Source organism: Xiphophorus hellerii, chromosome 13, assembly GCF_003331165.1.
Source record: "Xiphophorus hellerii strain 12219 chromosome 13, Xiphophorus_hellerii-4.1, whole genome shotgun sequence".
Lineage (NCBI taxonomy): Eukaryota > Metazoa > Chordata > Actinopteri > Cyprinodontiformes > Poeciliidae > Xiphophorus > Xiphophorus hellerii.
The window spans coordinates 7,130,792-7,156,085 of NC_045684.1; the positions used below are offsets into that span (position 1 = coordinate 7,130,792).

The following is a 25,294-nucleotide window of genomic DNA, read 5'->3' on the forward strand; positions in this document are numbered from 1 at the left end:
GCTTTGCGTTTTCGTGTTTATTTACATTATAGACAAACGCAAACACTGCGCTCCCACCTCTTAGTTTATGTTTTGTTACATATTACATTGTATTTCTAAATACATATAAAACTATAAACAATTCATTCATGTGTGTTTACAGCTTTTTTTGTTTGTACTTTTGGAAATAGTGGATAAATATCGTTTCATTACCTTAACCAAAAGTGCCAAAAAGGGTGGTTATTATGAAAATTTACATTTGTGAATATGAAACTTGCCAAATATAATAAGACTAATTGCCAGTACTCTGCCTGGATGTGCAATATTTCCATGAAAACCAAAAATGTATTGTCAACATTACCAATTATAAACATATTACATTGTTTCCAACATGTAATCTCAATCTCGTTGTAATCTGTTGATGACAATGACAAATAAATCTTATCTTATGTTCTTGTGATACATTTCCAGACTAAATCACTTACAGTTGGGGGCTATTGTTTGTGTTTATTATATTTTATTATGTATTAATTAGTAGGATAAATTTAGAGTAAGAGTTTAAAGCAGACATTTCTCTTTTTGTTGCTTATAAAACGTTTTTTCCTACATAAAAACAGCTGAAAGTGGATTTTTAAGTTAGTTAATAAAGGTATTTACAGATTCTTCCTGACCAGCAGAGGTCGCCGTTTCCTCTTTATGCCTCGCGTTCACTAAACGGAAGCGTTTTCCACAGATTTCCTTAAAAAATTGTGTTTACATGCTCCCATCCTCTCTCGCGTTTTAGTGGCTTTGGGAGCCTAATCTGCGGCAGAATGAGCGCCATTCAGCTGCTGCGGATGTCGGTGCACCAGCGGATCAGCGCCGCCGCTGAGGACGTCCTACAGCAGCTGGAAAACGGGGAGAAAGCGGCTAAACTCCGGACGCAGAGAGCAGTGATAACCGCGCGGCTAACGGCTACCGCGGAGGAAATCTTCGGACTGTTTAAGGAAACTTTAGCGGGGTACGAGGAGAGACTGCGGCAGTCCGAGCAGGAGATATGCCTCCAGAGAAAGCAGCTGGACGCTCTGCTGAAACCTGAAGTCAGACTACAAAGGTCGGAGCAAATGGAGGCTTTTAAAGCCGCAGGAGCCGCTGCGGCCAGCGCTTACTCATCCAGTTCCGGTCAACTTCACAGTAAAAGCCCTGCAGACCAGAGTGAAGAGGAAGTTGAAGACACAGGTGCGATGAAGACGCCTGAAATAAAAATTAGTACCAAAAGAATGTTCTCAACTAACAGTGGCACTTATTCAACATATTGTTACTCAAGTGAAAGTACAAAATCGCTGTCTAAGAAGTTATTCCAGAATTAGAAAAACTTTACTTAAAAAGGCCACTTGAATAATCATAACATCTGATTTAATAGTTTAAAAATGTTGTCATCAAACAGCCAAAAATATACGGTTGTGTGCAAATTCTGGTATTTCATATATTGAAATGAAGAACAAATATACAAATAAATAGGTTTTAAGAAGACATTTTTTTTCCAAATATCTTTTTTTTTCAATATAAAACTACTGAAAAAAACACAATACCCTGAAACTCAGAAATTTATAAGTTTTTTCCTAGAAAAGCTCAAAGATTAAGCTCAAAATTTCAGATTTTTTTCTAACGCATTTTTGACTTTTGGAGCTTAGAAATCTACTTATTTTATCTAGAGAATTTCTGAAATTAATGTCAGAATTTTTGAGTTTTTGTTTTTTGGCAGAAATTTATTCCTCTTTTTTTTCTATCTACGATGGCATTAATACGCCATCCTTCTTCCAAAAAAGTGTTTACGAACCGTTTACTTTCTCCTAACTAACTGCCGAAGTTCTTGTTGACATGGTAACCGGAAAAAAATACGTCAAAGATAGCTTGTTGCTAAGAGCGCACACTCTGTCATATTTCTACAAATGCAATATAACAAAGCACATTTTTAACACAGATGTCCCACTCTGACTAAATTTCAAAACCCAAAATTTTTACCGATTCCTAGCATGAATTTAGTTGAATAATTTGTTTACTGATGTAACTTGTTAAGATTGCTGTGACACACAGTTACAGTCATACTTACTTAAAAAAGATGCAATAAATAGTTATTTTCACATTTATTGACATCACAATAGTGTCTCAAAATATTGTGATAAAACTTTAAGTCCATATTGTCCACCCCTACATGAAATAAAGTCTTTTTGGGGAGAATGTCTGAAACATTTGGATTCTAGAAAAGATCAGAAAAACACTCAAGTTTTTAGAGCTGTATTTTTTTTGAAGTCTGTTAATCTCTTGAGTCTAAACATGAAGCTTTTGTTTCTAGGCCTTCTGAAGATAGTGACGCTGGACGACTCTGGCCTGCCAGCCCAGTTCGACTCAGCGGACCTGAATCCGCTCGATTCTGAGAACGTCAGCGATGCTTCCTGCCCGTCGTCGCCACTCTCCTCTTCTCCATCCTACCACCTGGCGGCCTCTACGTGCACCGACGACGACGACGACTGGACGGAGAGTCAGTCTCTCAGGTCAGAGGGCAAAAGGAAAAAGAAGAGAGGTCGGCCTTGCAGATCTGTCGAGAAAATGGAAGGAAGTCCTCCTCTTGGATCTTCTGGGAAGAAGAAACGAGGACGACCTCTCGGATCTTTGGGCAAAAAGAAGAGAGAACTTCTTGGTCTTGAACCTTTAATCATTGTGAAAAAGCGAAAGCGCACTCCTCCTACAGAGCGTTTCAGCTGCCATGTCTGCGGACGCTTCTGTCCGGGGAAAGGCTTCCTGCTGCAGCACGCGCTGCGTGTCTGCGGCAGCAATCCGGACCGGCGCTGTGGCTTCTGCGGCGAGCTTTCAGACTCTGCTGATGGCCTGATGGCTCACCTGCAGGCTCACCAGCAGAACACAAAGAAGTGCTCCGTCTGCGAGAAGACGTTCACTTCCATCAGGGCTCAGGAGCTGCACTTCCGCATCCACACGGGGGAGAAGCCGCATGAATGCCCCGAATGCGGCAGAATGTTCCGGCAGAAAAGCAACCTGATGTCTCACATGCTGGTTCACGCGGCAGAAAAACCGTTCAAATGTAAAGAGTGCCCACGCGCCTTCTGCCACATGACGTCGCTGGAGCGCCACATGGAGGAGCACAACAACGCGCTCATCCTCTCCTGCAGCATCTGCAATCAGGAGTTCAGCAAGCGGAAGGACCTGCGGAAACACATGGCGACCAATCACGAGGACAGCGTCCCTAAAGCGAATAAAAGCCGCACATCTGTGTTGACCAACTGCAAGGTGTGCGGCGAAGCTTTCGACCGGAAGATCCTGCTAGTCAGGCATGCTGGGACTCACGCGCAGGAGCCCAACTGCTGCTGCGGCGTTTGTGGGAATCTGTGCGACTCCATCGACAGCCTCAACGCTCACCTGCGCTTCCACCGGGTTGCCGCCAGGACCTGCGAAACCTGTGGGAAATCCTTCCCCGGCCGATCGGCGCTGCTGATGCACCTGAGGATTCACACCGGGGAGAAACCCTTCAGTTGTAGCTTCTGCGACAAGGCCTTCAACCAGATCGGCAATCTGAAGATGCACTTGAAGATCCACACGGGCGAGCGCGCTTTCTCCTGCAGCATCTGCGGGAAGGGCTTCACCCAGAAGAACAGCCTGGACACGCACATCCGCTTCCACAACAAGGAGAGGCGCTTCCTGTGCCAGGTGTGCGGGAAGGGCTTCATGCAGGACGTGGACCTGAAGAGGCACATCCTTGTCCACACCGGGGAGAAGCCGTACGAGTGCAGGGTCTGCGGGAAGAGCTTCCAGGCCAGGCGCTCGCTCAACGGTCACCTGAAGGTTCATGAAGCTGGCGGGATGGCGGGCGTCACCGAGAACCAGAGGATGGACAGCTTCTTCTCCGGACCCTTCCAGCTGTAGATCAGAAACTAAACCTAGGGCTGAGCAAAACGGCTTAAAAATTAAATCTCTGATATGATCAGACCCAATCTGATTTCAAATTTTATAAAACTTTTGTTCTCTCTGTGTTTCTCTAAAAACCAAATTACAAATATCAGAAAACATTTTCAAAAAGTGGTCTTTTCTTTGATAATACCTTCTGTGAGTTTTATGAAGGAGAATTAGGGCCAGGCTGCGAGAATTTAGCTTAGTTACAAGAAGGTGCAATTTTACCAGACAAAACATCTGAATATTAAGAGAAAAGCTTTGATAAAGCTATCAAGATTTGTTGTGACCAGTTCAGTCCATGTGGTTCTTTTTCCGAAATGGACTGAGTTGTTTGCTCATCATTTCAAAGTCCTGCTACTGATTAAAAAATTTAATATTACCATTAAACATTATCTGTAAAACCTATTCTAAAGAATAATTTTACTAGATGCTCAATATTCCTCATTTAAATTTTTTTTGTTATTTTTCATGTTGGAGTTCTCATAAAGTTACGACTTTATTCTCGTGATTCAAAAACCAGACGTAGCCTGATGCTAACACTCTGTTGTAGAGTTGACCTGAATTCAAAATCCAAATAAATAAAACAAGATGGCCGCCCTGGGCATGCTGACATCACTCTGAATTATGGAAACTCACAAAGTGGATTGATGGAAAAAAATCCAGATTTTCCAAAACATTTTATCTTTCAAATCCCAAAAATTCAATCAACATCCAACTTGCTTTCTTTTATTCTTCTTCTGGAAACAGATTTCTGGATTTCTTTGTGGTCTCATCTCTTGATCTGGACATAAACAGTAATTAATTTTTCTAACTACAAACTTATAAAAGCAGGAAAAATGCTGTAGATTCTTAAAAACAGTTTGCAGGTTTGAGCCCAGCAGGAAATGGAGGAATTAATAGATAATCCCATAAAAGAGACAATAGAAATAAAAGCAAGATTTTTAAAATTATTTGTAATTTTGTTTTAATGCAAAGAAAGGTGAAAAAATATGAAAAATTGGAAATTGGAATTGGTATAATTTTTTAAAATGTTTTTTAAGTCAGTCTTTTTAGCACACAATGAAGAGCTGCAGCAGAAATTAAAATCCTGCACAAAACATGAAGCAAAAGGAGTACTGAATACTGAAACTGAGCTGCTAAATAATAATCAATAATCTGTTGAATCTGATTTTTTAGTGTAAACATGGAATAAATTGATGATCAGATCCTGAAGTGGAAAAATAATTCAAAAAGCAAATCCCCATTCCACTGTGAGTTTAATAATTTAAATCATTAATTTGAGCTTAGCGTTAGCATCTCAGCATTCCTGTAACTGTTACTTTACTTTCACCGTAACGATAAACTGATTCAAACAAGATCGAGAGAATAAAGAAATGGACGCAGAAATTAGAAAAGTTAAACATTTTCTAAAGATTTTATCTTTGCTATTAGTAGAAATATTTGATTGCAAAGTCAAAATAAACTGATAAGCATTGATTTAAGTACATTTATTCTGCCAAATTATAATTTATTGGGATTATGCAGGACTACAAATTGGTGGAGGGATAAATTAACCCTGAGAAGATATTAGGATATCTGTTAAATCTCAAGATAACAAATGAGGCTCATATAGTCAAACCATCTCAATGTAGCTCACAGTTGGATCACCTGGATAGAAAAACCAGGATCAGTTCTGAATCTGCAGGAACTGGTGTGAAAGTAAAACTGTTCTCTGGTTTGTTCAGTTTTTTTTTACTTTAATGTAAAACCAGTTTGGAGCATCAAGAGCTTCCAGTAGAAGCTGCAAGCATGAGACTGATTTTATTAGTCTTCTGTTTGACATTTTGTCCCACAGTTGATGCATTTTTTTTACAATTTCAGACAAGATGTAAATATTTCTGTTTTATTTAGTCAAATGTTACAATTTGGTGATTTTGTTCATCTCTCCTAATTATAATCGCCTTAGGTTTTAGGTTGAGATTGGATGAATTGGACCTTTGGTGCTAATTATTATACCTACACTGTAAAAACAAACTCTTATTAAGTATTTTTGGTCTAGTTTCTAGTGAAAACATCTTACTACATTTGAAACAAGACAAAACTAAATTACTAATATTTTTTCAGCAAGATAAAGGAATGTGTTTTAAGTAAATAATTCCTTAATTTTATTTAAAAAAGTAGTTATTATTTCACTTAATACAAGACATTTTTCCATGTTAGAAGTGAAATAACCTCCTAGTGTAATTTGTATGTTTTCATTAATATAAAGTAACTATTAACTTAATATTAATATTAAGAAACTAAACCAAAAATACTTGGTAAGATTTTGTGTTTTTACAGTGTGGAAGCTGAAACAAATTAAAAACTGACTAGATATTAATTTCTACTTAAACAAATCATTTTCTTTTCTAAGTAATCAAAATACTGAGCATTGATCTTAATCTGTGATGCAGCTTTTGCTTTTTTTATGAAGGTTTTATAACAGAAGCAGTTGAAAGTGTTTGTTTTTCGTTTCTTGGCATGCAGTCTCTGTTTTTTCTAAAGACTCAATGCTGAAGGATTCTTCATGAATTCAGCAGAATGTTCCTCTGAACCTGGTTTAGCCAAAAACTGACGTTTAAAGCCGTCACAGGTCGTGTGATATGTTGATTATTTGTTAAAGTTTTTTTATATGTTGTTGGACATTAAAAGTTACTCTGGGCCCATTTTGAGCCTCATCACCCTGACCGGTGATCAGACAGTCGGAAACTCAAAAATCCTGTCTTGATTTCAACCAGTGAATGCAACTAAATGCTACCAGGTTGTGGTAGAAACACTCTTCAGTGTGGACAGTGTTACTGAGGGAGGAAAACTGTTTGGTTTGGATGTTTTCCCTTAATAAACGTTCATCAATCATTTGAAAACTGCTTATGGTTTTCTTATATTTACTATTCATTTTTGTCTAAAATTAAGGTTTATTTCTTTTTTATTTAACCTTGAACCAGGTTTAGAACAAATTCTCATTACTGACATCTACCTATTCAGAAAGCATTAAAACATCATACAACAGAATATTGTAGAGCAGAAAACAGAAGAATATCACAAAACTAAGAGATAAAAATAAGAATACAAACATATTTTAAGCGTCTTTGAGAACCCTTTGTAAAGCACTATATAAGTCTGATGTCGTTTCATATTCATACTGGCTAAATGTACTATAATACGTCAAAAAATGGGTAAAAAAATCAATGGAAAGCAAAGTATATATTTTTATATTTAATTACTTTTGTTCATTTTTAACTGTAGTGAACGTTGAACGAACCAGGACCACAGAAATAATTGGACATGTTGTGCTCCTCCGGTCCTGCAGGGGGCGCTACGTCTCTCTCCTTCCTCTCAATGACCCGGACAGATCAACACAATCTGGACTGTTTTCCTTCCTGCAGTCCGGTGGACGGAGCTCTGCATCGGGATGTCTCTGTCTGTGTGTCCCCAGAGCTGCGGGCTCCGGCCACTGACCGACTCGGTGTCGGAGCTGCTCTCCAAAGTCGGCGAGGAGATCCTGGCTACGCTGGAGAGGCGCGCCGGGGAAGCCGGGTCGTTCAGAGGCTCGGGCCGCTTGGTGCGGCTCCTGCGGCCGCTTCTCACGGACGGGATGGCGGCAGCCGCGGAGCTGATTGTTCAGCTTCTGGAGCGGGAGGTGGAGGAGTTCCGGCGGCAACTGGAGCGGCAGAGCCGGCTGCTGGAGGCCGCACTGAGCCCGGTGGTTCTGCTGAAGCGGACGGGTGAGAACCGCTAGCTTGAAGCTACAGCCCAGGTCGACTGTTGCTAGGCAACCAGAGACCAATCAGAATCATCCTGCTGATCATTTACAAGAGAAGCAATTCAAATTGATGTAGAAATTTTTGGTATATTTCTAATTATTATACATATTATCTATTTTATTATAATTAAAAATACTTCACTTGCTATGTTTGTTTTTTAATCCCCTGAAAGAGATATTTTCTTTTAATCCTGGACTATTCACAAAAAGCAAAAAAAAAAAAAAAAATTGTCATGGGGCCCAAGTTTCCTGGGCCCCTGCATCAACCATCAAGTTTAGAGTTTAAAATGGTTTTATAAAGGTCCCCCAGTGTACTGCTTTTCCCCTTTATATTTCAGTTAAATATAAAAGTTTAAAAAGCATTTTTTAGTACTGCACTGCTCTATTTAATGCTAATTAGCTATATTGACCCATCTTTGAAAGAAAACATTTAATTAAATGGAATGGAAAATGTTTGGTCTTAATCTTACAGTGAGAGGAAAGGGTTATTTGTCTTTTTATTCATATATCTGATTTCATATGTTTAGTTTTCTTCTCGTCATTCATTTTTTCTGGGAAATCTGTTGTTTCAACAAGGTTAAAAATATTCCCAGATTTGGTGATACCATCAGTACGTTATTTCATTCTGATCAGCAGAGTGATTTGACTATCATAAGAAAATCAGAACTTAAATTTTACTGTACAAAGTAAATAAATTGGAGCTTTATATTACAACTAAATTAACTTATTTGCTCCACCGATAACTCTCTGCAGCATTGCCTTCTGGCCCAGATTGTGGCATAAATGTTTTTTATTACTGATGGCTGACTGATACTGATTTCCTGTTTTCTTCGAGGTCCGAGCCCCAGAGTCTCATTATGTTTCCAAGAACTACGACCCATATAGGCTCAGATGAGTAGAGTTGTATCTTAATTCAGCAATTAAATGAAACTAACATTAAACGCACAACAAAAATGAGCTGCAGTTTCCGTACTTTAGGTAGTTCTGAATCGAACAGAAGATGACTCCCTGACCTAATTTAGCTTTCTCTGAACAAAGTGACAGATTAAGAGGGAATATTTCAGTTTTTCTGCTTTTAGTGAACAAAATAAGATTTTTCAGCACATGACTTTTTAGTCAAGTGGAAATTGGTTGATTTTGATCATTTTTGACTTGAATTATATTTTAAATTATATTTCTTCATTGCTTTCATAAATGTCTGTCTTCTAATGCCATTAATAAATACAACATTTTTACCATCCATTTTTTAATGTAAACAGTAAATAAACTGGGCCTTGTGAAAGTATGTGCACCCCTTTAACCATTTTTGTTTTGTCACATTACTACTAGGCCTGTGACAATAACAAATTTCACTGGATGGTAAATTGTCCCAGAAGTTATTGCGATAAGCGATAATAATGTTGTTTTGAGACCATTTTCAGGTGATAAAACAGTATTGTAATGCAAGAACACATTTTCAAAGATCAATAAACCTTACATTCTAATGAAAATAAATAAACAAAGCAACAAATAAAATTATTTAGTTTCTGTAAACAAAACAAAAAGTTGAGACGAAAGCACCAGACTGAAGATTTCTGTCATCCAGGTTTTGGTTTTGAAAGAGAAAAATAATAAATCACACAAATAAAAATGATCAGGCTTATTTTTTCATGCAATTAATTGATGTATTGCTTGCGACAGGCCCAATTACTACTATTAAGGACATTATTGTGTTTTATTTGGTATTTATGTGAAAAACTAACAAAAGTTGAAATATTTGTATGAACTAAAAATGTTTTCTTCTCTGTCAGTCTCAATCGGCTCCTCCGCCAAAGAGATGACCACAGATAATGAAAACCTCCCGCTGCATTCAGACGCAGTAACTGCTGCCTCCTCTGACATTTCTGCTGCTGAAAGTGATGAAGAACGAATTGAAAACTCCTCAGTTGAGAAAGAGACAAACACAGCAGATAAAAGAGATGGATCTGTAAGTAATCAATGTTTAATCTGTGGGAAAACTTTCCGTCACAAAGTAAATCTCATCAGACACTCGGAAATTCATGCAGACTCACCTGAAAATCTCTGTGGAGTCTGTGGAAAACACCTGGAGGCTTCAGGAGATTTATCCGACCACCTCGCATCCCACAGGGAAACCGTTTGCACGAGCAGGTTCTGTGACATCTGTGGGAAGACATTTCAGAACATGGAAACTCACGTACGGAGCCACACTGGTGTAAAACCATACAGCTGTGACTTCTGTAGCAAGAGCTTCCCACGGGCCAACGCACTGAAGAGGCACAAAAAGATCCACAGCAGAGACAAACCAAGCGCCTGTCAGATCTGTGGAAAGACATTAGCTGAGAACCAGATGCTTCTAGAGCATCTGAAGAAACATGAAGATCACCGCAAAGGGCAGGATGATAGTTCAGAGATGGCTAAACTGGAAGTAAACGTTGAACCACACCCTGATGATTCACTCTGCTGCAGAGTTTGTGGAGATTCCTTTCACAGTCGAGGCTTCTTAAGAAAACACGCAGTGACACACAGCAGCGACTCCAGATGTGTGTGTGGAGTGTGTGGGGAGCAGCTGGATTCATCAAATGTTCTGCAGACTCACTTGGAGTCTCACATGGAGGCTGGTGGGACATGCAGCGTCTGCGGGAAGAGTTTCCAGAACATGGAGACGCACATGCGAATCCACACAGGGCTGAAGCCCTACCGATGCCCCGTCTGTGGCAAACGCTTCCCCCGATCTGGAGCTCTGAGGCGACACAGGAAGACCCACAGCACCAAGCGTCCACTAGACAGAGAACAGGAAGTCCAGAATACAGAAGGTCAAAATGCAGAGATGTCAGGTAGTCCGTCATCCTGCTGCAAAGTCTGTGGGGAGAGTTTTCAGAGCAAAGGCAATCTAAGAAAACATGCCAAGAGCCACACTTCAGAGTCTGTCTGTGGGGTGTGCGGTGAGGATCTGCTACCATCTGAAACGCTGGCCGATCACTTGCAGGGCCACAAAGACAAAGGGAAAGTCTGCCACATCTGTGGCAACACCTTTCAGCACATCGAGATCCATATGCAAACCCACACGGGCATCAAACCATACTCCTGCAGCATCTGCGGGAAGTGCTTTCCTCGACCCGGTGCTCTGAGGAGACATAAGAGGATCCACAGTGGGGAGAGGCCGTACATCTGCGAATTTTGCGGGAAGACGTTCATTGAGCGCACCTCTCTGACGGCGCACATCAGGAGCCACAACACCAACCGAACCGTCAGCCGCGTCTCTTGCGATACCTGCGGGAAGAGTCTCGCCTCTGTCCAAATCCTAGAAGTTCACCAGAGGATCCACACGGGCGAGAAGCCATTCCCCTGCCGCATCTGTGGGAAAGCCTTCCGGCAGATGGGAGGGCTTAACGTCCACATGCTAACGCACACGGGAGAGAAGCCATTCAGCTGTACTCTCTGTGGCAAAAGCTTCTCCACCAAAGGATACCTGGAAACCCACATCCGCTTCCACAGGAAGGAGCTGGCCTTCGGGTGCCACCTGTGCTGGAAGGCCTTTGTCACCAAAAATGACCTGAAGAAGCATCTGTTGACCCACACTGGAGAGAAACCCTACAGCTGCCAGGTATGCGGGAAAAGTTACCAGGAGAAACGCTCTCGAGACGTTCACATGAAGGTGCACCAGCTGGTCCATAACAGCAGGAAGTCAATCAGAGGGCAGGAGGGTCTCCAGACAGACTTCATCCAGCTGTAGAGAGTCAGATTAGTTCAAACTCATAAATAACAAATTATAATAAGACCTTATTACCTGTTGAACAGTAACCACATGAGAGACAAGACTGTTTAAGTTTAAACCAGAACAAATGAAAGAACTGGAGAACTAGACTTACAAATAATAAATTTTTAGCCTTTTGAATACAAAGATCTTATTTTCAGATTATTTCTTTAACATTTACAGAAAAACAAACAAAATGCATTCATATGGAGATCCTCTACCAGAATTTTTTTTTTGATTTTCTGAGTTTATTTGAATGAAATTTGAGCATTTCAGTCATGACAGAGTTGATCTTTTACTGAGTTTTTACTGAGTTTGACATTTTAGTTGTTTTCATACATTATCTTGAAGGCCCTTAAATGTGTTTTCATTAATTTAAACAGTCTTTATTTTCAAAGATCTGCTATAATTTAGTTTTTACCAAAGAGAGAAAGTTGTAAATGAGGTTCGACAAAATTTCTTGGTATTTTTAGTAGGAAAGTTGAAAGCACCATTTTCTGCATCGAAATATTGTTGAATATATAAAGAATTAAACAGCTGGAGACGTGTAGCATCATATGTGTTGTTTATGTTTGTACAACCAATAAAGAGTTGTGCAAAACATTATTACTAATTTCTACATATTTGACTGCAGTCTGCTTTTTATTTCAAGACATTTTATCTCAAAATAAAGACATGAGAAACATGTATTTGCTGTTTTTAATGGATTAGAGTTGCATCTGTACACATGACCAGTAAGTTTTTCTCATTTCGTAATTTTAACTATTGATAAAATATTACACTTGTAAATGTATAGAAATTATTGAAACTGCTTTGGATTACATTATAGATATCTTTTTTAATTTTTTCATTTCTTAATTTGAACATAAATCCATATCTATATAATAATCCATGAAAAAAATTATTTTCAAAGCACATTTTAAGTTTTTTTTACATGTTAGATTATCGCTTTTAAAAAATTTTTTAAAATAATTGTTGAATTAATGTAAACTAATTTAAAGTGTTAGTTGTTCATGTGTTAAATTAGTATAAATTTGATAGGAACATTTTAATAACAGTCATTTGAGACATAAATTAGACTTGAAAAATTGACTTGTAAGCATCTTTGCTACGGATTTAAGCGGCTCTGTGATGGTTTTACTTTAACTGTCGCTGAATGTGAAGATCTGGAAGCTTCTGGACTTGAAGAGCTCAGTAAAAAATAAAAACGGAGATGTAACAAAGTTTTTCCACCAGATGTCACTACAGCTTTTAAGCTTGAACTGTTGAAATGGGACCTTTAAAACATAGAGGAAGATTCAAACCTTTGAGCCACATATAACCTGCACTTCTTAATTATTGTCTAATCATATAAACTATTACATTTAAGTTTATAAACAATAAATCTATTATTAGTTCTGTGACCAAAGGTGAAGATGGCCTATAGTGGACTTAAATATTTACTTTATCCACAGTGAACTGGGAACAGACAAACAAACATTTCAGCTTTAATTTAGAGATTCGTCCTCCTCTTTCTTTATTATCACTGGCTTACTTCTCTTTTAGAAAATGGAGAAAGTTTAACTTTTAAACTGGATCATTTACAGCCAGTAATTTACTGATTCTGACTGGATTAAATTGGAAGATTTAGAATCTAATCCTGACTTGAAAGCTCTGATCTGTAGTGATAAATAATTGAATATATTTGAAGAACACACATAAAACTTTAAGATACTACAGGTAATATAAGTTTTGAAAATAGTAAATTTAGGTCTAATCTCTTTAGTGACATTAAATTCACACTTGCTGTTTGTAACAACCAAATAATCTACACAATATCAATAAATTAGTTGATAAATTCTGAACACATTAAGAAACAAATGTGCAACCAGGCTTAGAAACCATCTGTTTTTAGAAAGCATGCATGTGTACAAATAAACTGGTTTAACATTAACTGGCGGCCAATAAAAAGCTTTTTTATAACTGAAGTGTTGCACAGAGTTATAAAACGATCGCTGTCTGAGCCATAATCCAAACGTGAAAGGACGATTCTGTCACTAAAACCCAGCTGCTGCTGCGAAGGAACCTTTAAAAAAACTGGAAAAAACAAAGTAAAACAAAAAATAATACATAAAACCACAACGGCCTCCATTCACACTCCCTCACAAGACTCCACTGCCGAAGAAAAAGCATCTGCTGGCTTGATTAAAGTTTGCTGTGGAAGATTTGGATAACAAGTGAATCAAAGCAAAACTGGACATATTTTATAGCAAAATGTGCAGATTTTTAAAAGACATCTTTAAGGCGTCTTTACTTCATTTTCTCCACGCAGTATTTTAATATATTTTTACCAATACATTCAGTTTTATTTTCCCTTCTGGAAATTGTCAAAGGTAATTTCCATATTTTACCCATAACTTCATTTTTGGACAGATTTTGTTTGATTTCTTTGTTATTTACAACATTTTCTTTCTGGATATATGAAAAATGTCGCTGGTTTGGACCGATATGTTCGATATTCTGTCTGTCTAAATTAAATTAGGTGTATTATGACAAATTTTGATATCATTGTGGAAAAGGGTGGAGCTGCCATGTTGGAGAATGGAACAAGAATCAGGCTTGAAATGGAGAAAAAAACCGGAAGAATCCAGTTATGAACAATGAAAAACCAGGAGCTAAAATACTGCAGCAGCATTGGAAAGTGACAAAAGAACCAGAAACGCTAATCAGAGGAAACGAGATAGAGCTGAGGAGAGGATAAAGCAGGGAAACTGAGGGAGGAGACTAATTAACACAGAGGAAGCTAAACTAAGACTGGAGGCTTTAGAAACCAAAAAGCCTGACAACAATCTAAGAAAAATAGATGCAAACACAGAAGAGAAGAAGAAACAATGAAGCTAAACACAAAGGAATGAACTAATACGGCAACACGTTGACAACAATAATAAACACAGAAATTAACTGTATATGGCAAGACCCATTGAACATAAATAACCCAAAATCAAATAATCAAACACAAGAAAAAGACTCAAAAACTAAAGGAATGTAACAGGAGTGATGTTTGCTTTCTAGGAAGACAGTTGTTGTTTCATATCCTCGATCAGCTGCAGGTTTCTTTTTTATGTTTGGACTTTATACAGGTTTGCTTTTTTCCCTATAGTCCAAAAACATGAATGTTGGGAAACCTGGAGAGTCTAAGGGTGCATTCACATCACACCAGTTTAATCTGCTTTAATAGAACTCAAATTCATTTGCCTAGAAAGTTCAGTTAATGTGAACTCTGACCTGGACCAAAAAAGCGAACTCAGGTCCGTCTAGGTCGTTGATGTGGTTGAAGTGAACTATGGGACGGTATGAATGTATATGTGAAGGCCTATCAGACCGCTCCAAAAGCAGGGCATTCTGGGTAAATACAACCAGAACAAAGATGAGAGTTTAGCACTAGCAGGTGAAATGGATTGTGGTATTTTACCAAAGACAACAGAGGAATCCTACAACTGCTAAAATCTGACGAACGTCCATTTTTATTTACATTTCTTGAAGATGGAAGTTGCTCTCAGTGTCGTTTCCTTCAATGGTTTGTGGTGCAGCGACACCACAGGCGAGGAGGGGAACAGCAGCTGAAAATGGAACAAATGTTGCAACTTTGGACCCAAATCGAACTAAACTCACAGTTCTGGGTGTCTATCCAAAGTGAACCAAATATTTTGCTTACTGAACGCAAGAAATGTGGACCAGCAGAAACTAAAAGGACATGGACAGTTAATTAATTACTCTGAGAAACGACTACTTTAATACACACAAGTGTGTGTGTGTGTGTATGTGTTTTTGTTGTTGCTTCTTTGTCAAAGCAGATTGACTTCTGTTTGAACAGACTTGTGAGGAATTCCAGGTATTTAGACTCATTAATAACCATTGACGTCTCTTGTCACTCTCACCTGACTCACCTGTGGATCGCTGCAGCCAGTGGGCTGTTTACTTACCCGCCTATAATCTGCGACGGTGTTTTCACATCAATCAGTGAGAGCGTTCTCGTCAAACCGCCTGGGGAGGAATGTAAGGTCTGCACTGTGTGTTGATGGCTGGTTTTGCAGAAGAGCTCCAGTGTCAATTTAAAGATGTTTTGTCCAGTTTAGCATTTACTTCAGTAACGATGCAGCATGTTCCACACTGATGGGATAACCATAAAAGTGACAATAAAAGCTATATATGACTTCTTTTTGTACAGCTGTGACTGCATGGCACAGCAAATACTGCTCTTGAAAAGCATTTCCATGTGTTATTTTACAACACCAGACCCATAAAGAAGTGATTTCTATTACTAAGCTGCACAGAAAAAATGCATTTAATGACATTTTAAAATGTATTGATATTTCTTGACACTCATTCAGTCTGATGGAATATTAGTGCCATTGTAGATAGCAAAACAGAGGAGAAATTTTGAGATTAATCTCGAAAATTTAAAACAAAAGACTTTCACATCTCTGAGTTTAAAAGTAAAAAAAAAAAAAATTGACCTGAAAATCAAAAAACTTCCAAAAGTTGAAAATTTGCTAGAAGAAAAAAAAAGTGAGATTAATTTCAGAAATTTTCTAGAAAAAGAAATTACGATTTTATTTTTATTTCAAAAGGCAAAAAAAATTTACATAAAAATCAGAAAAATTCCAAAAGTTGAACATTTCAAAAATTTTGAGTTCAATCTCAGACATTTTCGAGAAACAACTTTTACATTTCTGAGTTTAAAAGTTAAAAAAAATTGACCTGAAATTCAAAACATTTTCAAAAGTTGAAAATTTGCTAGAAGAAAATAACTAAATTTGAGATTAACTTCAGAAATTTTCTAGAAAAAGAAATTTTTTCATTTCAGACAAAAATGTTTGACGTGAAAATCAGAAAAATTCCAGAAGTTCAAAATGTTTGACTTTTTGAAACTACAAAATTTCCAAGTTTTTTCTACAAAAATTTTTTACATTTTTTTTTAGCAATTCTTTAGCCTTTTCTAAATCGGGAAATTTCAGAGGTTTTTGGCACCGTCATACTTCCACTCCCTCTAAGATGTTGTGATGTTTTGTTGTGATTTCTGCAGCTTAAAATTACTGATTTTGTGGCACCTTTTTCAAATTTGGCACCTACTTTTGTGATCAACATTTTTTATTTTGGTCAACATTATTTTTGTGTGGTTTTTTTAAGCTTTACTTTTATCATAATATGGCCTCAGAAATAAGTTGAAATTCCCATAAAGGACAGGATTATAACATAGTTCATATTTAAAGTGCAAATAACATTTTCAAATCCCTTCTTGAAATTTCACCATTAATACAAATAAAATCAAGTCCTGAGGAATAGTCAAAGTGCAAAAGAAGTTGCGCTCATGTCATCTTTTGAGGTTTGTGTGTCGTTTCCTTCAGTGGTTGTTAGTGCAGCGCCCCCACAGGCAAGGAGGGGAACAGGTTTTTCAATTAATTTGGTTTGTTTGACAGTGCAATGAGAGAGAGAACCACACCAGCTGAAAATATAACAAATGTTTCCGTTTTGATCCCCAATCAAACTCGGTTCGATTCAAACTCGTTCGCCCAATCCTTCCGTTTTTTCCTTCCTTACTTTCAGGAAGGAAAAAAACCTTTAATTTCAGTTTTCTGAACCATTAATTCGATGAAACCCAGTGGAGGCATTTCCTTTGACCCCCGGTGTTTGTCTGGAGTCGATGCTTTCGTTCATCAGACAAGAGAAACATACACAAATGAGTCTTTTCATTAACAAGAGAGTTACGAGTGGAGGGCAGGGAGTGTGTGTGTGTTTTAACGTGTGTGTGTGGGGGGGTGGTGATCATTTCCAGGAAGAGGTACAGAGGAGGGAGAGTTTGTGTGTGTGTTACTAAGTGGCTTCCTGGTCCACCGGGTGTATCCTGTTCAAAGACGCACTCACCCTCAGGGTCATGCATACGTGTGTGTTTGTCTTGTACATTAACTTTATCATCAACAACACACACCCCCACACACACAGACACACACACACACAGTTTTTGTTGACCCCACATTCTGTCCATGATAAACCTGATTGTTGTGTCAGGATTTGCAGATTCAGAACATCACCGAGGCGAAGACGCGTTCTTGTGTTTTGTTAGCGCCGACTTCCAGGACGGCCTCTGACCGGCAGGGAGCCGACGGCCGAAGAAGGTCAAAGTTTAATAAGAGATTGTTGAATCATTAAACCTTCAGAGATCAGGAATGTTAGCGTCCTGCGTCAGCCGTCTCGATGAAACTGAATCTAAGAAATTAAAACAAACATGTCGGTTTTCCCACACCGGATCGTGTTCAGGACAGTGTGCAGTTATTTTAAACGAGGGAGGTTGATTAAAAGAATTGCTGAAAATATTTAAACAATCAAAGTGTTGCAATAAGCTGGTTCACTGCAAAAACACAAAATCCTACACTACACTTAATACTACACTAAAAACACTCAAAAGTGTTTTTAGTGTAGTATTAATGCAGATAATTTGAAATACACTTTAAATTTCACATTTCAAGTGTATTTTGAGTAACTGTTGAGCAAGATATAGAAACTTGTTTTAAGTCAATAATTCATTAACAGTGATTTAAAAAGGACTGGTACTACCACTGGCAGATTTATTTTTAGTGAAAAAATCTACAATGGACTTTTTTTATAAATAATCAAAAGTTACTTGTAAGTCAGTTTGTCTTACTTCAAGTGTACTGAGATTTTTGTACTATAAGCTAGACCAAAAATACTTGATAATATTTTGTGTTTTTGCTGCTTTCTGAAAGAAGGTAGCTTTTTTCAATATTTATTGTGTTACAAAAATGTGTGGGTTACAAAAATTGTACTTTGTTTAAAACTCTCATGTCCAAATTAGTTGAGCTGTATAAATATTTTGTTTGTTTATGAATGTAAACAATATTCAGTCTTTGAAAATTGTGCAGTTATAGTGGATTTCTTTGGGACAACATGGAGTTATTGGCTAGAGAGCGCATTAAACCTTATTATTAAACATTATGGTTTATTATTAAACTTATTATTAGATTATTTTCAGTATTAAACAAAGCACCAGTTCATACCTCCTGATTTATAGGACTAACCATTAATGCACTGAAATTTGCGCTAGTAAAATAATTTTTCCTTATTTGAGTTGGCACCAAACTGGCTCCAGCCCAGGGCCCCACAGGCTTGTAAATACGGCCCTGCCAATCAAAAATCTTACATTTGGGTTTTTGTTCATGTAAAAGTTCATTAGACACCCGATAGAGTGAATGAATGAATCATGATCGGAAACAAAATGGAGTGTATTTAATGCTGAGCTTAAATATGAAGCAACTTAAAACCAGTGAGAAGAAGAGTCAGATTTAAAGTGGAAATATTGCGCAAAATTCACTTTTGTACATTTTCATTCTTCTATTTGAGTTTTTGCTGCTTCTAAAAACAGTTAAAGCTCTAAAAAGAAACATCCAGCTGTTCTGGAAATTAGTTCATGTTTTTTGGTGTCTGGAAAATGTACCACTTCAAGAAACCTCCAGATTATGACGTCACAATGGGCGGGCAGTATTCCGTTACCTAGCAACCCAGGCGGAGCTCCACCCACTGTATGAGCTCCACTATGGCTGTTTTGTTGTGGACATTTCCACATCTCTGCTGCTATGTTCAGGTGTATGAAATGGGAGTGTAAACATTGCGTTGGGGGGGGCGTGGCCAGCAGCAGTTAATTTGCATAAAAGTGACAGAGCCATGAAACGGCTCATTCTGAAACGAGCTCAAAATCAGCAAACTAAAATTTTAGATTTTGTGTAAAAAAACAATGATAATGAACATGTTTAATATAGATCTGTCTTAATTTGTTTAAAATGAAGCACATAATAGGCCACCTTTAATTAAATCAACTAGAACAGTTAATCCTTCAGCCGGTGATTTATTAATCATGAGCATCATAAAGTGTTTATGTCTTTATTGGCTGTTCTGTCGTATCTGGACCTGTTTGTCTGCTGGGTGATTCGGGAGCACAGATTATTCCAGCACCAGGAAACGTTTTGTGTTTTCTGAGCGCGGCTGATCACCAGGGGGCTCCACAACTGCGTGGGTTTCCTGCTGTCCCCTCCACTAACCTCATCCACACCAGCTGGACTCATTAAACCGGACCCGAACCGTCCGCCGCGCCGCCTGAAGTCGGGTCTAATTGTGGGGGAGAAGCTTCGGAACCAATCAGCAAACCCCACGGGTGGGACTCGGACACGCACGCTTACTCAGCGCTATCTCTGCCCTCGTGCCCTGTTTACGTGCCCCCACTTTGAAAAAAAAAAATAATATTAATAATACGTGCACGTGCGCGCGTGGCCGTGAGGAAGGTGGGACATCGCCTGGACCTTTTTCTGTTTTCCTGATTGTATTGGACCGGAAAAGTGCCGGCAGCAGCGGGGATTCGGTTCTCCGGCGTGTCTCCGCTGAAAACCTGAGTTTCTGCGCTGCTGAGGAAACATCACGTTGCTCTTCTTCTTTTTCTTCTTCTTCTTCTTTTTCTTCTTCTTCTTGTTCTTCTGGCTGCTGAGGAAACATGAAGCTGCAGGAAGAGAAGCTCTGAGGATCCGAACAGGTAAAAGAACCGACTGGCTTTAGAAGTTCACGAATCCTCTGTCATTTCAAGCAGCCGAACCGACTCAGAGCTGCTGAGTTTGATCTGGATCACATGTTTACGTTCACTGAAGGTAATTACCATTAATTACAGTTACTGGCCTAGTTAAAGTTAACCCAGAAAGTCGCCATGTTTAATCCTGATGAAGCAATTAATCAATCAGACATTAGAAGCGTGATAACATTTTTAAAGATTTCTAAGCTTGGCTCAGGAATTAAATCCAAAACCAAATATTATTAATAATACAAATATTAGAATAGAATAGAATAGAATTCCACTTTACTGTCATTGCACTGTCACAAGTACAAGCAACGAGATGTAGTTTGCATCTATCCAGAAGTGCTCTACGAGATATAAATATTTATTTACAGATGTACAAGACTATGTATGTATGGACTATAAGGGGTTATAGCAAAGAGATATAGATATTGTGTATAAATATAAATATGGGAGCTATATGCACAGATTATACAGAATATACAAGAATGTTAGGGAATGGATTATAGATAAATAATGGCAGATAAAATTTACAGGTTGTATGTGTGTGTGAAGAAAACAGTCCGTGATGTGTGTGTGTGTGTGAGGATAGTCCATGTGTTATTGTTGTATGAGAGGATAGGGGAGTACAGTCCTTATAGTTTATGTTTTATGTCAGGATAATATGGATATGTCAGGACATATTACAATGTCTTTGGATTTAAATTAGTCAAAATGCATAAAACAAAATATTACCAAGTATTTTTCTGTAGTTCTGGTGCAAATATACTTAAAATAAGAAACAATTTTTGCAAGATAAAACTCTAAAGTCAAGGACACACGAGAATAAAGATGTGGGAAATAAATACTAAACCTTGTAATAATCCCAAAATATAAAACTCAGATTCCTTATCGCCATGCCAGCAATACAGACAGATTAATCATTTTCGTCTTGTTGCTTTAGTTTGATTTGTTATTATTTCTTCCTCTCTGCAAAAATACAACATATTACAGATGATCTTTGTCTAGTTTCTAGTGGAAACATCTTGAGAAAACTAACTTATAAGTAGCTTTTAAACAAGATATAGGAGTTTGTTTTAAGTAAATAATTCCTTAATATTGTAACACAGGAATCTTGTTAAAAGTGAAATAATCAAAAAAATCAATATTCACCAATTATTAACTAAAGACAAACTGCTGTATCTTGCTGAAAAGTTACTTGTAAGTTAGTTTTGTTGTATTTCCATTGTACTAAGATGTTTAGACTAGAAACTGGACCAAAACTACTCTGTAATATTTTGTGTGTTTGCCTCCTGCGTGTGCTGGTTCTGTCTGGGTTCCCCTGCTTCCTCCCACAGTCCACAGACATGAGTGTTAATTTATGACTCTGACTGTGAGTGAATGTGAGTGTGCATGCTTGTATCTCTGTGTACCGAGTCTTCGCTACGTTTGAGTTTATGAAATGAACTGTCACAGCTAAATTTAACACATATTGAATTTAATTTCATTTTTAAACATTAATTCTGGATTAATCCATAAATTAATTGAACATACAATTGAAAAATATCTCATAAAACTAAAGAAAATAAAAAGTGTCAGTTTATGGTGTTTGCAGACATTATTAATTACAGATTACTGCATTTATTACTCTGTGGTAATAATATATTGCTGATATGCTGGTATGTTTTTAAGGGCATGTGTAATATTTGTATTCTTCCACTTAGAGCTCATAATAGTTTTACTCACTTCCATTACAAAAACTGATTATTATCTCAAACAAAATGTTGAAAGACAAAAAAAAAACAAGCACAGTGAAGCTAAAAATGCAGCTGAAATGTTATTTTTTAAAAATGGTTTGGTACAAATGTATAAAACAACTCCAGTCCAAGACAAAATAAGTTTTATTTAACTCTCCAGCTGAAATTTTAGCTCAAAAAGTAACGATATATGTGGTGAATTTTTCAGTCAGAGAGCAATAACGCCAGGAGCTAACAAACCGGCACCCTGTGGAGGGAAATAAAAGCTCTCTGTGGTTTGCCCCGTCTGCCTGTGATTCATCACGTCAATCACTTGTAATGTGAAAAACCGCAATTCTAACAGAATTCAGACAAATATGATTTCTGCTCTGGATCTGACCAGCTTTGTTACTCTTATGTGTTCTGGATCCCAGCAGCCAGTAAGTCTGTGAATCCTTAGATATGATTCATTTTAGGGTGAATTCACACCAGCCCTGTTTAATCCACTTTAAACATACTCTAGTCTGTTTGCCTTGATAGTCTGGTTCGTTTGGAGAATACGGACCAAAAAAGTGAACTCTGTGTGCGCATTCGAACCAAACCTAGGAGTTTGGTTCAAATGCGCACTGCAAAAACACAAAATCTTACCAAGTGTTTTTGGTCTAGTTTCTAGTGCAAATATCTTATCACACTTCAAATGAGACAAACTTAAAAGTAACTTTTCAACAAGATATAGGAGCTTTTTTAAAGAAAATAATTCCTTAATATTGATGGGAAAAGTGCTGGTTCTATTGGCAGATAATGTTTTGTTATAAGTTAAATAATCTGTCAGTGAAACTAATACTTTTTCATCAATATTAAGAAATTATTCACATAAAACTATATCTTGTTGAAACTACTTTTGGTACTTTTAAGTTAGTTTTGTCTTACTTCAAGTTTGCTGGAATATTTTCACTAGAAACTAGACAAAAACATTTTGTAAAATTTTGTGTTTTTACAGCAAGCAGACTGAAGATCGCTCCAAATGCAGGAAGTGGACTACAACACAGGGAATTCTGGGTAAACACAACCAAAACAAACCTGTGTTTGGCTTTGGCGGTAGAAATGACTCGTGGTCTTTTGGCAAAAACAAAAGAAAAATTGTCCAAGCGTTAAAAAAAACGTTTTTGTTTACATTTAGTGAAGAAGGAAGTTGCACTCATGTCTTCCTCAGAGGTTTTCATGTCGTTTCCTTCAGTGGTTCTTGGTGCAGCGCCACTACAGGCGAGGAGAGGAACAGGTTTTTCAATAGTTTCGATCGCTTGACGCGGTGCAGTGAGAAAGTGAATCGCAGCACCTGAAAATGTAACAAATGTTTCAACTTTGGTCCCCAAACAAACCAGTAGTTTACTGAACTACCAGGAAGGAAAACACTCCTAAATACCTGAAATGTTAGAACTTTGTTGACTATTTGTGAATTTTAAAATAATTCTTTGACAAACAGGAAGCCGGTTCAGTGATTTAAAAACTGGTGATAGAGTCATTTTTGGCTCCATTTGAACCCCATATACAGATAAACGCATGGATCAGAGTCTCTAGTTCTTGTTGGGATATTAGTCGTTTAATCCTGGAAATATTCTTCAGATGATAGAAGACCGACTTTGTAATCGTCTTTAAGTGTCTCTGAAGGTTCAGGTCCTTCACTACGTCCAGATTACGAAGATCTCATCCTCTTAACGTGTTTTTTAATCTCACTCATTTGAGGTCACAATTAGAGCTTCTGTAAATTAAAAGCAGCTTCTTTTTCTCCTTTTGAAGTTTCTCCTAGCAGATGTTGATGCTGCTGTTTCCTTCCTCGTTAATTTGATGGGACGATGAAGATGCACAAAGATGAATCAGAACAACAGGCTCGGCTGTGTCCTGTTTGATCTGCTGCGTCTCTGCTGCTGTTTCGCAAGACTTATATAAGTCTGTAGGCTTGCATGAGAACAATGGTGCACACACACATCTACTGCAGCACAAACACACACACATATTTATTGCTTTGGTGTTCCTTCTGATAAAGAAAGGAAATGTGTAATTAATTATCTTCAGTGTTTAAGTTTCCCCACTGAAGATGCTCTTTGCGCTGGTTTCTGTGGTCCATCATCACCTATTAAAAATGTTCTGAATCACTTCATGACCTGAAATGCACGGTAGCCTCAGTGAGTCACAGATGAAACTGCGAAACGTTCAAAAAACCTTCTGTAAACGTTTTCGTGTAGTATTCGTTCCTCAGGTTTACTGCATTTTATTCTGCCGTCCGTCTGAACGGTTCACCGGTTCCCAGCGCGGCGCATCAGATCTTCACCGTGTCAGTTCGTCGGAAAGCGTTTACTCATTACTCGAACAGTAAACAGGCTCGGCCCCTTCTGTTTGACCTGCAATTAGCTCATAACAGCTCAGTTGCACACATTACTTCCATATCTGTGGACCCTCAAGCACACATGGGGCCCACATGGAGCTAATGGGTAACAGTTTATGGATCCCACATGGAAACGCTGGCTGAGGTTTCACATGCTGCAACAGTTCCTCAAGAGCAGGGGTCTCAAACTCCAGTCCTCGAGGGCCGCTGTCCTGCAACTTTTAGATGTGCCTCTGCTGCACAACACCTGAACAGAATAATTAGGTCATTAAGGCTCTGGAGAACTTATCTACACAAGCAGGAGGTAATTAAGCCATTTCATTCCAGTGTTTTGTACCTCTGGCACATCTAAAAACTGCAGGACTGCGGCCCTCGAGGACTGGAGTTTGAGACCCCTGTTCAAAAGGATCCATTAGTTTTGAGATGTTCACTTCATTCAGAAAAGAGGATGAATCACTCTGGATTTAATTTAACAGCAAAAGGAAAGTTTTCTAATTTGATCTCCGGAGAGTTTAGCTGGTTTAGGTTTCGCCTGACAGCCTGTTTAACACTAAAACAAGTTTATTTACTAAAAACACAGTTAGCAGGCAGGCGAAAGTATTCACACCCTCTCATTTTATTGGGATTTTGTGTAATAGATCAACACAAACGCTACGCTGAACGCGACTTTTTCACGGCAGTCTGAACAACTCTGGACTTTTCGCACTAAAATAATCCGATCTTTTCCACTTCCACATGTTGCAGCGAATCAGAAACGAATCCGATTGTTGTCAAAGCGTCTGTAGTCTGAACGGTTGTGTCGGATTTTATTAATGCATCACCTATTAAGGAGTTTCTGAATCACTTCCTGACCTGAAACACATTTTTCTACGTCATTAATGTGAGACGTTCTGCACCAAAAAACCCCGACGCATTAAATCAGGATGTAAACAAGCACCTGTTATTCTAGGGCTACAGCTAATGATTATTTTAGTAATTGATTATAACCACTAATCGATTAATCAAATGGAAAAAAATCTTGTTTTGCTGATTTTTATTTACAATATTAGAAATACATGAAAATAATCAAATAATTTAGGAAAATAAACATTTTATTGCCTAAAAATGCAGTAACAGTAGAGCT

At 38.0% G+C, this 25,294-nt stretch overlaps 3 protein-coding genes across 4 annotated transcripts in view; all 3 read left to right on the forward strand.

The window, feature by feature from the left end:
* The first annotated feature begins 682 nt into the window (after positions 1-682).
* Positions 683-6,027, forward strand: LOC116731975 (zinc finger protein 879-like). The gene is made up of 2 exons (XM_032581917.1): positions 683-1,197; positions 2,315-6,027. The coding sequence occupies exons 1-2, from the start codon at positions 792-794 to the stop codon at positions 3,895-3,897; spliced, it is 1,989 nt and encodes a 662-aa protein (XP_032437808.1). The 5' UTR covers positions 683-791; the 3' UTR covers positions 3,898-6,027.
* Positions 6,028-7,224: 1,197 nt separating this feature from the next.
* Positions 7,225-12,190, forward strand: LOC116731968 (zinc finger protein 709-like). The gene is made up of 2 exons (XM_032581908.1): positions 7,225-7,667; positions 9,496-12,190. The coding sequence occupies exons 1-2, from the start codon at positions 7,355-7,357 to the stop codon at positions 11,436-11,438; spliced, it is 2,256 nt and encodes a 751-aa protein (XP_032437799.1). The 5' UTR covers positions 7,225-7,354; the 3' UTR covers positions 11,439-12,190.
* A 7,277-nt stretch (positions 12,191-19,467) lies between these two features.
* npr1a (natriuretic peptide receptor 1a) overlaps positions 19,468-25,294 on the forward strand; it is a 47,052-nt gene continuing 41,225 nt past the window's right edge. The window contains exon 1 of one of the 2 annotated variants that reach the window (XM_032581366.1): positions 19,468-20,037. The gene's annotated coding sequence lies outside the window, so the exon portion shown is untranslated. The other variant, XM_032581367.1, reaches the window with a different exon arrangement.

Excerpts from the sequence above, each read along its gene's own strand:
- LOC116731975 (XM_032581917.1), top strand. The coding sequence starts at position 792 with ATGAGCGCCATTCAGCTGCTGCGGATGTCGGTGCACCAGCGGATCAGC. Across the intron at positions 1,198-2,314 it reads AGAGGAAGTTGAAGACACAG|GCCTTCTGAAGATAGTGACG; the intron begins GTGCGATGAAGA and ends TTTTGTTTCTAG.
- LOC116731968 (XM_032581908.1), top strand. The coding sequence starts at position 7,355 with ATGTCTCTGTCTGTGTGTCCCCAGAGCTGCGGGCTCCGGCCACTGACC. Across the intron at positions 7,668-9,495 it reads GGTTCTGCTGAAGCGGACGG|TCTCAATCGGCTCCTCCGCC; the intron begins GTGAGAACCGCT and ends CTTCTCTGTCAG.